Source organism: Lemur catta, chromosome 4 (genome assembly GCF_020740605.2).
Source record: "Lemur catta isolate mLemCat1 chromosome 4, mLemCat1.pri, whole genome shotgun sequence".
Lineage (NCBI taxonomy): Eukaryota > Metazoa > Chordata > Mammalia > Primates > Lemuridae > Lemur > Lemur catta.
Window position 1 is genome coordinate 41257537 of NC_059131.1, and position 15350 is coordinate 41272886.

At 36.5% G+C, this 15350-nt stretch overlaps 1 protein-coding gene across 1 annotated transcript in view; it reads left to right on the forward strand.

Annotated features, from left to right (window-relative positions):
- The window catches only part of ACYP2 (acylphosphatase 2), a 151489-nt gene that overhangs the window by 17182 nt on the left and 118957 nt on the right, over positions 1-15350 (forward strand). The window contains exons 2-3 of the mRNA XM_045549601.1: positions 620-636; positions 2184-2293. Of these exons, the coding sequence (XP_045405557.1) occupies positions 620-636; positions 2184-2293 (127 nt within the window). The remainder of the gene's footprint in view (positions 1-619; positions 637-2183; positions 2294-15350) is intronic.

Genomic DNA, 15350 nt, shown 5'->3' on the forward strand with positions numbered 1-15350 from the left:
GAAGTACTTTATGGTTTCTCTTTAGCATATCCAAATTGCCAGCTTCACTACTCTTATGCTTTGAAGCCATTATTTTTTAAAATTTATTTATTTATTGTTTGTAGAGATGGAGTCTCTCTCTGTTGCCCAGGTGGGTCTTGAACTCCTGGTTTAAAATGATCCTCCCACCTCAGCCTCTCCAAGTGCTAGGGTTACAGGCCTGAGCCACCGCGCCCAGCCTGAAACCATTACTAAGTATTATAACATAAGAGTTACTTGAATACAGCACGTGGTACTGTGAGATGGATCTGATAACTCAGATAGCTATGAAGCTATTAATGGGCGGGGAGCCGGCACAGTGGGGACATGCTGGGCAAAGGGATGATTCACATCCTAGGGGAGACATCTCGAGATTTCATCACACCACTCAGAATGCAGGCAATTTAAAACTTACGAATTACTTATTTCTGGAATTTTCTATTTAATATTTTTGGACCACAGTTGACTGCAGGTAACTGAAACTTCAGGGGGTTAAACCTTGGATAAAGGGGACAAGTGTAGATGAAAGTTAAGTCAGAAAATATATAATTTTTAAAAATGTAGATGAGCTGATATTTCTTTTTATCTTTCTTTTATACAGGTGTTTGCTTCAGAATGGTAAGTCAATACAATCTTTTTATTTATTTATTTTTGCCATCTTTTCCACTGTTATTTCTAATCACAGAGATCGAGGGGTTTTCTACTTAGTGCTAGTCGACCCCTTATTTCCTGTCCTTGATAACAAATGAAGAAATACATGTATTTCTTTGAAGTTACTGATTGAAATTACTTCAGTACAAGTGAAAGTGTGCTCTCCCTGAGATTTTTATTAAAGCTAAAAATATTACAGCTTTCCTAGTTTTTAGTTAAAATTTTCTATGAATTTCAAAAGTACCTCTCTTGGGGTGATTTGAATTAAACATTTTGATTAGATATGTTGAATACAAGGTATGGGTCTTAAACATGTTCTGGAGATGAAAGAAACCCTCTAGGTGAGGGTCCACTGCAAAATGAAAAATGCTAATGTTGCATAAATAGGTGGTTCCAAGGTTTTTAGCAGTTAAAGCTCCTTGTTGCTTTATAAATTTTAATTTTTTTAAAAATACTCCTTTCCTAAAAGTTAATTGTGGCATGTATTTTCACCTGCTATCTGAGCTGGGAGTCACTAGATGAGGTGCCCAATCCTTGAGCGTTCCAGTAAAGTCTCTGTATTTTGAGCCCCATTCCCCACAATTCAGATTGCTTTCCTTTTCATTAGTATCTAGTAAGAGCTTGACTTATTTTCAAAACTAGCTCCTCCATCAATCTTAGCTGTAACTATTTTGGTTTGTATTGTTTCATCTGGTTGGGGATGTAGAGGGTAGAGATCTTGATCACCCTGTCCTCCAAATAGAAGAGTATGGTTTTGAAAAGTTCCAGTACACTGGATCCACAGGACTTTTAGTATGATGTAGTTAAAATAATTCAAAATCAGTGTTGCTAGTTATATAGCATAACTGAATTTGAAACTGGAAAAAGGAATTTAAAAAACTATTAAGAATAATAGGGGAGATTAATTTACCCATAGACAACTATAACATTTCTGTGTCAAGTCTAGCACTAACAGAAAACATCAGAATCTTTTAATCATACCACAATTGCAAACCAGCATGTCTATGCTAATGTTCTTGCTAGTTTAATTTTCTTATTAAAATTATTTCCCCTATTTTTGCTGGAAATTTCAAAATGTTTTAGCCTCTATTTCTGTTTGTTGGTCATAAGTGGATATTTTCCCTCAGTGATTAAGCATCTTGGGTTGGTCATTTGGAACCCTGATTAACAATGTAATTCAGCGTTAACAGGCACGAGGGCAATGCAACTGAATTTTATGGATCCCAAAACACACCATAGAAACTGTTTCTGAAACAATTCCCACTATCAGTTTATTTTTTTTTAAATGTGCTTGTCCTTGCTGAAAGTGGAATTTAACAAAAGATACCATTGAAGTGAAGATTCTTATTAATAGAGGTGTTACTATAGGCCAGCTACACAATTGTTGGCATGGGCTATGTTTTAGGGAAACAAATGATTATCAGGTTAGCGTTTTTTGAATGTTAGAATAAGTATATTATGAATTCAGACTTTTGATGATGGACTTCACCTCTTTTGTTTTTTCCTGAAACCAGTACACAGAAGATGAAGCTAAGAAAATAGGAGTGGTTGGCTGGGTGAAGAATACCAGCAAAGGCACCGTGACAGGCCAAGTGCAGGGCCCTGAAGAGAAAGTCAATTCCATGTGAGTAGTAAGACTTGTAACACACATATGACATTTATGAAGCTGTTTTAATGTTTCATTGGACATTAAGAATAGTATTGATGGACCAGATACTATTTGTAGATTATAGCCAAACTAAGATGTTTTTAGGCAGGCTGGTGTAGAAATTCTCAGAGTTGGGAATGGTATTTCTATGTTTACGGATGGATTTCCAACTTGGGCAGGCCTCGGGAAGAGCTGTTGCGTCACTCTTTTTATGAAGTTGTCCTGTTGTGTCCCCTCCAGCATGGGGGAAACGTCCAGGGCCCAGGTAGTCCTTATTTGAAGTGTTGTGAGGGAAGCGTAGTACCTTAGGATGGCTCATGAAGTTCTTACAGTAGCCTTCAAGGCAAAAAAGATTTTCATCTCCTTTTTATTGTTTAAGGACCTTACTTACCTAATTGTAATTTTATTTTTACTGTCAATGAAAGAGTGTCTGGTTGCCATAATATGAGTCCTTACAGTCCAAATGAGGACAGATTAAGTAATATGAGAAAAGTACCTTGTATACACGATATTTTCAAAGGCCTTGTGTTTTTAACTTCCTAACTTCCACCGCCCTTTGTAGTCTTTTTTTTTTTAAATAAAAAAATAGCTAACATTTATTGAGCATTTACAACATGTTGGGCAATATACTAACACTTTACATGAATTATCTCATTTAATCTTTGCAACAGATCCTATGAGGTAGTTACTAAGTACTACCCAATTTATTTTATTTTATTGTTTGCAATTTATTTTTTATTACTTAATGTTTTCAGATTTCAAAAGTAATAGTTTTTGCTTATTGTAGTAAGTGAAGAAATATCATACAGAGAGGTATAGAGGCAAAGCTAGTTACCTACACCTTCCTCTCTATTCCCTTCCCTTTAAGTAACTTGTTCCATGACTTTGTGAATACTTGACACAGCTTTCCCTTTCACTTAAAATATTTAAGTATACATTTATGATTAGGTTTTGCTTGTTTTTTACTGAAACAGAATACTTTATGCATATTTTCTATAACTTGTATTTTATGGAGATTCCCAATGATCAGTAACTATATAATTACCAACTCCTTCTTTTTTCTAATTTCTTTATATATACATACATACTTGTGTTTGTGTGTAAAACCACACCCCAGCTTGAAAAGTGGTGTCTAAAAATTCAGTTTCATAAAATTCAGGGTAACAGTTAATGAAAAACAGTATTTTTCAGTAGGATTATCATAAAATGCGCAAAAGATTGTGGGACTTACGTTGTACAGAACTCATAGTTCAATGGATGGGAAAATGCCAAGTGATTATAAGGTAGTTTAAGAATGGAGGCTGAGGAGGATGGAAGCTCATGCCAATCAAATTATATTCCTAGTCCATGTTATAGCAGGTCTTTGATTAATTTACTTTAACAAACTGAATCATATCATACATTCTGCTCATTTTTTCTTTTCAACTCCTACATTCTCCAGCCTCCTTCTCAAGTATAATAATTTATGTTAGCAAGCTCGTTTGTATCCTTCTGTTTGTCTACAAGTTCACTTTCTCTCTCTTTCTTTCCCTCTCTCTCACACATATGCATGTACATTTATGGGTTTTGATCAATATTTGCTTTTTAAAAACCATGGTGTATAACCTTCTCTGCAACTCACTTTTATCACTCAAAGATACATCTAGGAAAATCCTTCCAAGTCAAATAGTATAACTCTAATTCAATTCTTTTTAATGATTGCTTAATATCCCACAATATATAGATGTATTTATTACCTCATTTCCGGGAATTCATTTTTTTGTTTCTTGTTTTTTGCAATAAGAACAGTGCTGCAATAAACATTTTATTGGTGATTTTATTTTTATGGGATAAATTCCCAGAAGTGTGATTTGTTGGTTGAAGTGTAAAAATATGTAAAAATATTTCAGACTGCTTTCCAAAACAGCTATAAACAATTCACATTTTTTCCTCCTCATCCTGTTGTCGATTGATATTATATTATTGTGCTCTAATTTTTCTTTTATCTGATTGGCTGTAGAGTGATTATTATTTTTTATTGTGATTTGCATTTCTCTAATTGCTAGTTAGTTTGAGCATCTTCATGCTTGTGGCTATGTGGATTTGTTTTCATGAACTCCCTTTTCCAAAAAGTCTGGAAGTAGATAGACAATTACTGGCCTTGGTTCAGTAGCTCAGTGATGTCAGGACCAATGTCTCTGTGATTGTCTTGGCCTTTCTCTAATGATCAAAAAAGGAAAAGTGCAGCTTCATCTAATACCCACGATTAAGGCAGGAAGAGTAAGGATTGTATTGCTTCCCCTGATCCACCCGAAACAGACATCTACTTGTGTTTCCTTGGCTCATAAAGGTCATATGGTTACTCTTTGCCACAAAGGGAGACTGGAAAATTGGTTTGGCATATTGATGCCCTGAGTAAAATTGGTGTTCTCTTGGCCAGGATGAAGGGGAGGGGGATGGGTACTAGGTAGTCAACGAACGAAGTCTGTTATATCTTTCATATTTTGATGCTATTATTTTAATGAGGTTTCAGGTAAAAGGACATAAACATGCCATGTGCAGCTGCACTGTGAAAATTAAGTGAGAAAATCCACGTAAAGCACTTAGTGCCATGCCTGGCCCATAGTAAATAATCAATAGGCATTTGCTATCATTATATGACTCATGTGCTCCACTTTGTACATGTTATCTTAGTGGCAATTGGATGGGCCAGGTGGAAATGCCACAAGGCTCCTAGATATATGGGTCATCCCTGCAGAGAAACTGGGCTAGAGAAATAAATGTGGTTGTCATCAGTACGCGGATAGTGTTTGAAGCCATGAACTACATGGATGGGATTATCGAGGGACAGCTTGTATAATGACAAACAAGCAGGAGGAAGACACTGGAGAATGTAAATTAAGCTTAAAGAGTGAATTTATTCCGTTAGTGCAATATACTGTTTAAGGTACTGAATTATCAAAAAATTAAACCACAGCAAGAGATGTTACAGAAATAGGTTGTAAGGTCAGACTAAATGTGGCATATTTGTAGGTAAAAAAAATAATGCCTTATTTTTTTATAGTTATTTAAAAAAAGAAAACTTTTTTGGAAGAATGCTATGACAATAAAGGACACAAATAAGAGTTAAATTGTCTTTAAAAATACAGGCTTGGTTTCTTCTCAAGTTATGAAAATGTAGAATACAACAGGGACCATCATTTGGAGGTGGCCTGGCTGCAGTTGTAGTGGCTCTGCTCCATTCTTGCCAACAAGCCAGCAGCATCCAAGGACACGTTGTGGATGTGTGTGTTTTCTTCCTCTTCTGTGTTTTATTTTCTCAGAAAGAATGACTGGTGGCTTTTTTTTTTTTGCAAATTGTACTATATGATTCCAATTGTAGAGGTGAGTTCTATAGACATTTTTTGGTGCATAGGAACTGTTTCGAATCTATTGTTTTATTAAATCTTTGTTTTTTTTTTCAGCATTAAGAATATTTTCTATTTCTTAGTAATCATTTTAAGTTAACATATTGAGTCATGACACTGGGCATAAACCTTTGAATAAATCCTCACAAAATATATTTTTCTTAAAGACTTAATGGTAATCTTGTAAAACAAAACACACTTGTATTTTGAGAAAGTAAGCCAAATTCTAAAATTAAAATTACATCTTGGTTGCTACATATTTTTAAAACCATATGTCATGGATCTGTCTTCTGCACTTCAGAGGATTGTTAATTGACTAGAGTATTTATACAAGATGATGATCAAATGGTTACACGATCTGGAAAACTATGTCATAATATAAGGAATGCTTTAAGGCATTGGGGTTATTTAGCTGGAGAAAAGAATACTTGAGAGAACCATAATAGTTTACCGAAAGTATTTGAAAGGCTGATACATGGGAAAGGGTAGATGTTTTGTGTTGTTCCAGAAGGCAGTAATTTTGGTTGTAGCAAGGGGTGAATTTGCTTATTTCAGCTCACCCTGACAATGAATTTTCCTGTAAAGTCATCTAATGTATCTAATGGTGGAATTTTATCAATAACAAGGACTAGTCTAGATCAGGGATTGGAAGCCTATGGCCTGTGAGCCAGATCTGGCCTGCTGCATGTTTTGTAATGAAATTTTATTAGACCATAGCCACACCCATTTATTTATATCTTGTTTATAGCTGCTTTTGTAGTACAAGGGCAGAGCTGAGTTGTTGCAGCAGAGACTAGACGGCCACAAAGCCTAATTTATTCTCTGGTCCTTTACAGAAAAAGTTTGCTGTCCCCTGTGTAGATATCAGACAAATCAAAGAGGGTACTGTAGAAGGTCCAACTCACTGGGTGGTATGTAAGACTAGGTGAACCCTGAGGTCCTGTCCAGCTAAGTTTCTGTGGTTCTACACAGAGTTGACGATGTATATGTACTTCAAATGTGTTCACAGTTCAAGAGTTAGAGTAGGCATATTCACTAATATAGTTGTATTGACCTCTTTCTCAAATATGTGACATTTATATGAAATACTGTTAAAGTATTAGCAGATTGGCGTGAAGCAATGGATTTTGTGAACAATTAGGTGGTGTCAGATTCAAAGTTGTTGAATATTTTTGAAAATAACTTTTCTCTGGTAGACCGTTAGTGGCACGAATTTCTGTGTAACCAGAATTGCTCGTTTTTCCTAGCTTTTTCATCTGAGAATCTCAAAGTACTTTGATAAAATTTACCTTATTCCTCAAGGTCCTTCTTATACAAATAGATGGAGTTATTAAGAAATGTTCCATTGGATATTCTATTGAAATATAGAAGACTTAGACATTTTTCAGGGGAACAAAATGAATTGAGGAGCTGTAATTTTAGAAAAAATATTTAGTTTAGCCTAATTGATATATATTAATAGGAACCTAGATACATGAAAAATATCTATAGTAGAGTTGTAGTTGTAACAGCAGGTTTTAAACCTCAAATACTGTGATTTATTTTTCCTTTGGAATATAATAGATCTATATTAAGATGACTTAAATGCATGGTTTTTGCTTTACCATTTACATTTTATATATGTGCATTTAGTAAGAGTCACATTTAATAAAATAAATATAAAATGCAGCACTAATTCCTTTTTAAAAAATTAATAAGACTATTTTTTAGAACAGTTTTAGGTTTACAGAAAAATTGAGTGGAAAGTACAGAGTTTCCATGTATTCCCTGCCCCCAACTCCACCCCCCAGTTTCCCCTATTATTAACATCTTGCCATTGTGTGGTACATTTGTTACAATTGATGAGCCAATGTTGTTGCACCATTAACTAAAGCCCATAGTTTAGGGTTCACTCTTGATGTTACACTCTTGATGTTCTACTGGTTTTGACAAACGTGTAATGACATGCCTTCACCATTACAGTATCATGCAGAATAGTTCCATTGCCCTAAAAATCCCATGTGCTCTGCCTATTCATCACTCCTTTCCTCCTCACTAACCTCTGGCAGTCACTGATGTTTTTTACTATCTCCATAGTTTTGCCTTTTACAGAATGTCATATAGTTGAAATCATGCAGTATATGGCCTTTTCAGATTGGCTTCTTTCACTTAGAAATGCACATTAAAGTTCCTTCATGTCTTTTTGTGACTTGACAGTTCATTTCTTTTTATTGCTGAGTAATATCCCATTATATGGATGCACCACAGTTTGTTTACTCATTCACTCATTGAAGGACATTTTGGTTGCTTCCAAATTTTGTCAGTTATGAGACTGATTATTTTTTAAATGCCTTTTTTTGCCAAATTATAATCATATATAATTAGGGGATACACAGAGATATTATGATATATGTATACAGCATGGAATAATTAAATCAAGCTAATTAATATATCTATCACCTTAAATACTTATCATTTATTCCTTCTGTCTAGTTACAATTTTGTACCCTTTGACCAACATCTCCCTTTTTTCCCCACCTCCCAGCCCTTGGTAACCCCCACTCTACTCTCTGCTTCTATGAGTTCAATTGATTTAGATTTCTCATATGAGTGAAACCATGTGATTTTTGTCCCACTGCACCTGACTTATTTCAGTTAGCAAAATGTCCTTCAAGTTCATCTATGTTATCACAAATGACAGAATTTCCTTCTTTTTCAAAGCTGAATAGTATGCCATTGTATATATAGACCACATTTCCTTTATCCATTCATCCATTGATAGATACTTGGGTTGATTCCATATCTTCACTATGAGAAATAATGCTGCAATGAACATGGGAGTGCAGATATCTCTTCAACACACTGATTTCAAGTCCTTAGGATATATATCTAGAGAAGTGGGATTGCTGGATCATATGGTAATTCCGTGTTTAGTTCTTTGAGGAATCTCTATACATTTTTCCTTAATTGGCTGTACTAACTTACATTGCCATCAATAGTATACAGGGTTCCCTTTTCTCCACTTCCTTGTCAACACTTGTCAATCATCTTTTTGATGTTAGCCATTCTGACAGATGAAAGCTGATATTTCATTGTGTTTTAATTTGCCTTTTTCTAGTAATTAGTGATGTTGAGCATTTTTTCATATACTTGGTGTTCATTTGTATATCTTGTGAGAAATATCTATTTAGGTCCTTTGCCCATTTTCTAATCAGGTTAATTTTTTATTGTTTTTGAGTTGAGTTCCTTATATATTTTGAACATTAACCCCTTATCAGATGTATTATTTACAAATATTTTCACCCAATCTGTAGGTTGTCTCTTCACTCTATTGTTTCCTTTGCTGTGCAGAAGCTTTTTATTAATAGTTTGATGAAATTTCATTGGTCTATTTTTGTTTTTGTGGCCTGAGTTTTGGGGCCAAATCCAAAAAATGATTGCTGAGATCAATGGTGTGCAGTTTTCCCAGAGTCTCACTCTGTTGCCTGGACTGGAGTGCAGTGGCATCATCACAGTTCACTGCAACCTCAAACTCCTGGACTCAAGTGATCCTCAGCCTCCCAAGTAGCTGGGACTACAGGCATAGAGATGTAGAGATAGGGTCTTGCTTTGTTGTCCAGGCTGGTCTTGGCCTCAAGTGTCCCTCTTGCCTCGCCTCCCAAAGTGCTGGAATTACAGGTGTGATCCACTGCACCTGGCCTTCTAGTATTTTTTTTTTTTTTTTTACCAGTTTCAGGTCTTACATTTAAGTCTTTAATCCATTTTGAGTTGATTTTTGTATATGGTGTGAGATAAGGGTCTAACTTCATTCTTTGGCATGTGGATGTCCAGTTTTCCCAGTTTTTATTGAAGAGAATGTCTTTTCTCCCTGTGTGTTCTTGGCACCTTTGTTGAAAATCAATTGACTGTAATTGTGTGGGTTTATTTCTGGGCTCTCTATTCTGTTCTGTTGGTTGACATTTCTATTATTATGCTAATACCACGCCAGTATAATAGCTTTGTAATATAGTTTAAAGTAAGGTAGTGTGATGGTGCCTCTGGATTTGTTCTTTTTGCTCAAGATGGCCTTGGCTACTCAGGTTTTTTTTGTGTTTCCATATGAATTTTAGGATTGCTTTTTCTATTTCTGTGAAAAATGATATTGAAACTTTGATAGGGATTTCACTGAGTCTGTAGATCACTTTGGCTAATATAGACATTTTAACAATATTAATTCTTCCAGTCCATGGACATGGAATATCTTTCCATTTATTTGTGTCTTCTTCAATTTCTTTCATCATTGTTTTATATTTTTCAGTGTATACGTTTTTCACCTCATTGGTTAAATTTATTCCTAAGTATTTGATTTTTCGGTAGGTGTTGTAAACGGGATTTTTTTTTGATTATTTTTTCAGATAGTTTGTTGTTAGTGCATGGGAATGCTACTGAATTCTGTATGTTGATTTAATATCCTGCAACTTAAACTCTTTATTTATCATTTCTAACAGTTTTTTTGGTGGTGTCTTTAGGGTTCTGTCATCAGCAAATAGTGACAATTTAACTTTTTCCTTTCCTATTTGGATGCCTTTTATTTCTCTTGCCTAATTGCTCTCACAAGGACCTGTAGTACTATATTGTATAGAAGTGGTGAGAGTAGGCATCCTTGTCTTGCTCCTGATCTTAGAGGAAAAGCTTTCAACTTTTCACTGTTGAGTATAATGTTAGCTGTGTGCTTGATGAGTTTTATCAAATGCTTTTTCTGTATCTAATGAGATTATAATACATTTTTTGTCCTTCATTTTGTTAATGTGGTGTATTCCATTTGTAGATTTGTGTATGTTGAACTATCTTTGCATCCCTGGGATAAATTCCACTTGATCATGGTGAATGATCCTTATAATGTGTTGTTGAATTTGGTTTACTGATATTTTGTTGTGGATATCTGAATCTATACTCATAGAGATATTGGCCTGCAATTTTCTTTTCTTGTTATGTCCTTGCCTGGCTTTGGTATTAAGGTAATGCCAAGCTCATAAAAAAAATTCAGAAGTATTCTGTCTTCTTCAATTTTTTGGAAGAGTTTGAGAAGGATTGCTATTAGTTGCTTTTTGAATGTTTGGTAGAATTCAGCAGTGGGTTTTCTTTGATGGGAAACTTTTTATTATTAATTCAGTCTGTTACTCATTACTGGTCTGTTCAGAGTTTCTATTTTTTCTTCAGTGTTGGTAGATTAGATGTGTCTAGGAATTTATCCATTTCTTCTAGGTTATCCAATGTGTTGGTGTATATTAATAATTGTTCATAGTAATCCTTATGATCCTTTGTATTTCTGTGGTATCAATTGTAATGTCTCCTCCTTTATTTTTATTTTATTTATTTGAGTCTTCTCTTTTTTTCCTTAATCTAACTAAGAGTTTGTCACTTTTGTTTATCTTTTCAAAAAACCAACTCTTGGTTCCATTTATTTTTTTCCTATTGTCTTTCTAGTCTCCATTTTATCTATTTTTGCTATGATGTTTGTCATTTCCTTCCTTTTGTTAACTTTGGGCTTAGTTTGTTTTTCATTTTCTGGTTTCTTGAGGTATAACGTTGGGTTGTTTATTTTTGATCTTGTGTCTTTTTTGATGTAGGCATTTATTGCTATAAATTTCCCTCTTACAACTACTTTTGCTGCATCCCAAAAGTTTTGGTATGTTGTGTTTTCATTTTGTTTGTCTCAAGATAGTTTTTGACTTCCCTTTTGATTTTTTCTTTGACCCATTGGTTGTTCAGCAGCATGTTAATTTCTACATATTTGTGAATTTTCCAAGATTTCTCTTGTTATTAATTTCTAATTCCATAGCATTGTGATCAGAAAAGATACTTGATATGATCTCAGTTCTCTGAAATTTCTTCAGACTTGTTTTGTAGCCTAATATGTGACCTATCCTGGAGAAAGTTCATGTGCACTTGAGAAAAATGTGTATTCTGTTGCCCTTAGATAGAATGTTATGTGTATCTGTTAGGTCTATTTGGTCTGAAGTATAGTTTAAGTCTAATGTCTCCTATTAATTTTATTTATTTTTATATAATTTTAAAGTTCATCTATAATATAAAAATGTGAGCATAAAATATTTTTTAAAAAGATATCTCAATTTTTCCAAAAGCTTAAAACCTATTTTAGTCTGCCCACTACAGAATGAGTATAATAATTTTTTTAATTTGCAAAAGGTTTACATGGTTGTTCTAAAAATTTAAATAATATGGAATTATATGGAGTAAAAGACGTAAATCCTTCCTGTTCTCCCATCCAAGTACTAACCAGGCCCTACATTGTTTAGCTTCTGAGATCAGATGAGATTGGGCACGTTCAGGGTGGTATGGCCATAGACGTGTTCTTTTAATACCATAGTCCTACACATTTTTTCTATGCATATAAAAGCATGTATATATATTTAAAAATATGTAGCATAATTCTCTTATTGTAAAAACAACCCCCACAACTATACATACCCATATAGTTACATATATCTCTATCATTTATAAAGATGGGATCATGCCATATATACTACTCTGCAACTTTAAAAAATTTCACAGTATTGTATATTGTAGGTATCTATTCAGGGCAGTAAATGTTATTTTAAATCACTGTATCCTGATTTATTAACAAATTATAATTTATTTAATCATTCATCTATTACTGGACATTCAGCTTTTTATAGTTTTTTTGCTATTATGAATCTTATTGCAGTGAGCATCCTTGTAACATATATATCTTGTTCATTTATTAACAGTTATTTATCTGGTACCTGTTGTGTGTGCCAGGCACTGTTTCAGGTGCTGGAATTCAGTAGTGACCAAGAGAAAAGGTTTAATTTCTTGTGTGGGGAGACAATAAACAAATAAAGAATAAACTAGATCTTTTCAGATAGTGGTAAGGGACATGAAGGAGGTAAACAGGGTCTTGTGGAAGAGTGTTATGGTTTTCCTAGTCTAGATGGGATGATCAGGGAAGGGCTTTCTGTGAAACTGTCCTCTGAGCCTAGAGCTGCCTGGTGAAGAGGAGGCTGCCAGTGCAGACTCAGGACGAGCACACTGGGCAGAGGAAACCAAACAGCTGTGCACCCAGGGGGCCTGTGGGCCATCTGCCTGGTGCAGGCATTAGGGGTGCATTGTGTGTAGGGAACCTGAAAACAACAGGAAAACCAACGCAAAGTTGGTCTGCTTTTTTATTACCACCATGTGCCAGCAATTCTAACCCATGACATACTGCTCCCTGTCGCCCTCGCCTTCCATGCTACTGATGTGACGTGTGTGCTTTTCCAGTATTTTTGAAGTGTCGATTTCTGGATGTGGATCAAAGGCTGTCTGCAATTTAAATTTAAGTTTTGGATTCACTTTTTATTATAAAAATTGTGAAGCATTTTTTAAAAAATACTGAGTAAACTAACAACTTGTGGCTGAGGAAGTTTTTGTTTTTGTTTTTGTTTTTTGAGACACAGTTTTGCTCTGTCTCCTGGGCTAGAGTGCTATGGCATCAGCCTAGCTCATAACAATCTCAAACTCCTGGGCGCAAGCAATTCTCCTCCCTCAGCCTCCCAAGTAGCTGGGACTGCAGGCATGCGCCACCATGCCCAGCTAATTTTTTCTATATATTTTCAGTTGTCCAGCTAATTCCTTTCTATTTTTTAGTAGAGATAGGGTATCGCTCTTGCTCAGGCTGGTTTCGAACTCCTGACCTCGAGCGATCCTCCCGCCTTGGCCTCCCAGAGTGCTAGGATTACAGGCGAAAGCCATGGCGCCCGGCCAAGGATGCTTTTTAATAGTTAAAATATTTTATTGTGATAATTTTTTCATTCAGCAAATATTTATTATGTTTTTCCATGTCCCTCTGTTACGTGCTGGGGGGAACAAAGATGATTAAAGGTGTTGTGAAAAGTCCAGTCTAACTGGGGTGAAAGAGGAAAACAGGTGAGTTTAGTGCACGATGGAAAGTGCAAGGGTAGTGTCTGGGACGGAAGTGCTGGGGGAGGAGTCGGCCTTGCCTCTCCTTCGGGTGTCTTCGCTGCTCTTCTCGCCCTGGCTTTTCAGTCCTCGGCCACACCACGCTCTTCCTCCCCTAGGACTTTCTCAGCTCTTCCGTCTGCCTGGAGTGGATGCCTCATTCTTCAGGCCTTGCTGAGGGTTGTTTCCCTTGTCATAGCCTCTCACTACACGCTCTGCTTCCTCATGTCACTTAGCACAGCTGCTGTGAAAGCATTACTTGCTTAGTATCCCCTCCCTTCACCCTCAGAGAAAAATCTGCAAACAAATGCTTTCAGCTGTAAATAACAGAAAATCTGCAACTATGTGGCTACAATGAATGGTGGTTTGTTCTTCTCAACTATAAAGGAGACTGGAGGTCAGTGGCCGTTGGTGCTCGTTCAGCTGATCATCGTCTTTAGGCCCCGTGTCTGTAGGGGTCTCTTGTCCTTTTCCTCGTGGTTGTAAGGTGGCTGCCCCAGCTTTCAGCGTCACACCCACAGTCAAGGCGGGAGGAAGGGATGGCGCCAGCCCTGCTCCTTTTATCTGGAAAGCAAACTCTTCCCCAGAACTTGCACACTTGTGTGTGCCATTGGTCATCCCTAACAGTGATTAGAGTTTCTGGCCACTGGTGAGGAAGGGAGGGAGAAGGAGGGGGCGGTATTAAGACTGGTGTTGGGTTTACCATTCTGCAATATCTACCACACTTGTCAGGACTGTGAGCTCCTTAAAGGCAGGGATTGTCTCGTTCTTCCTTGAATTCCCAATGCCTAGCATAGCACCTGGCACAGAATGAGTGACAACGAGTATGTCAGAAAGAAGGTGGAATGTGGACCTTCAGGAGAAGAGAATAGCAGGTACAAAGTCACTGAGCTGAAGGACCCTTTGTTGTGTGTTTGGGGACAAGTGATTGGAACACAGGTGGATGACACGGACTGTTGGAAATTGAGCTGTGGTGGATTGGGGTGAAACTGAAAAGCCTTGCATGTCATGTTAATTTGTCCTTTCTTCTGTCAGCAATAGGGAGTCATTGAGAAGTTTCAGGCCAGGGAGTGATGAGATAGGATTTGTGGGTTAGGTTATTAACTCTGTTGGTAGTGTGGGCTAAGATCTGGAGGAAGACAGATTGGAGTCAGGGAGACTAGTTAGCCACATTGTACTGTGGTTTGATAAAGGAGAGTGAGAGTGATTTGGGAAATTGGAAAATACAGTTTTAAAATCACCTAGAACAATGATTCTCAAAGTTATGACCCTGGATCAGTAGCATGAGCATTACCTGGCAGCTTGTTAGAAATGCATATTCTTGGGCTCCACCTCCACCTTGGACCTACCAAAACCGAAGCCCTGGGGGTAGTATCCAGGAATCTATGGTTTAACAAGGCCTCCAGGTGACAGTGATCTACAGGAAAGCTTGAGGAACACTGAACTACAACAGTAGACACTTAAGCGTAAAAAGAGTTCAGAGGTCATCCAGTCTGGTGCAGCCAATCTGCACATTAGAATCACGTAGGGACTTTTCTGAGGCATCTAGGTTGCAAATCCCCCCTTGCTGCAGAGCAACTAAATCAGAATCTCTGGGGCTCGGACTCAGGCATCCAGTTATTGCTAGTGCTCCCAGGTGTTTCCAATGTGCAGATAGCTATGAGAACCACTGATCTTACCTAACCCCTATTGATGAGAAAACTCAG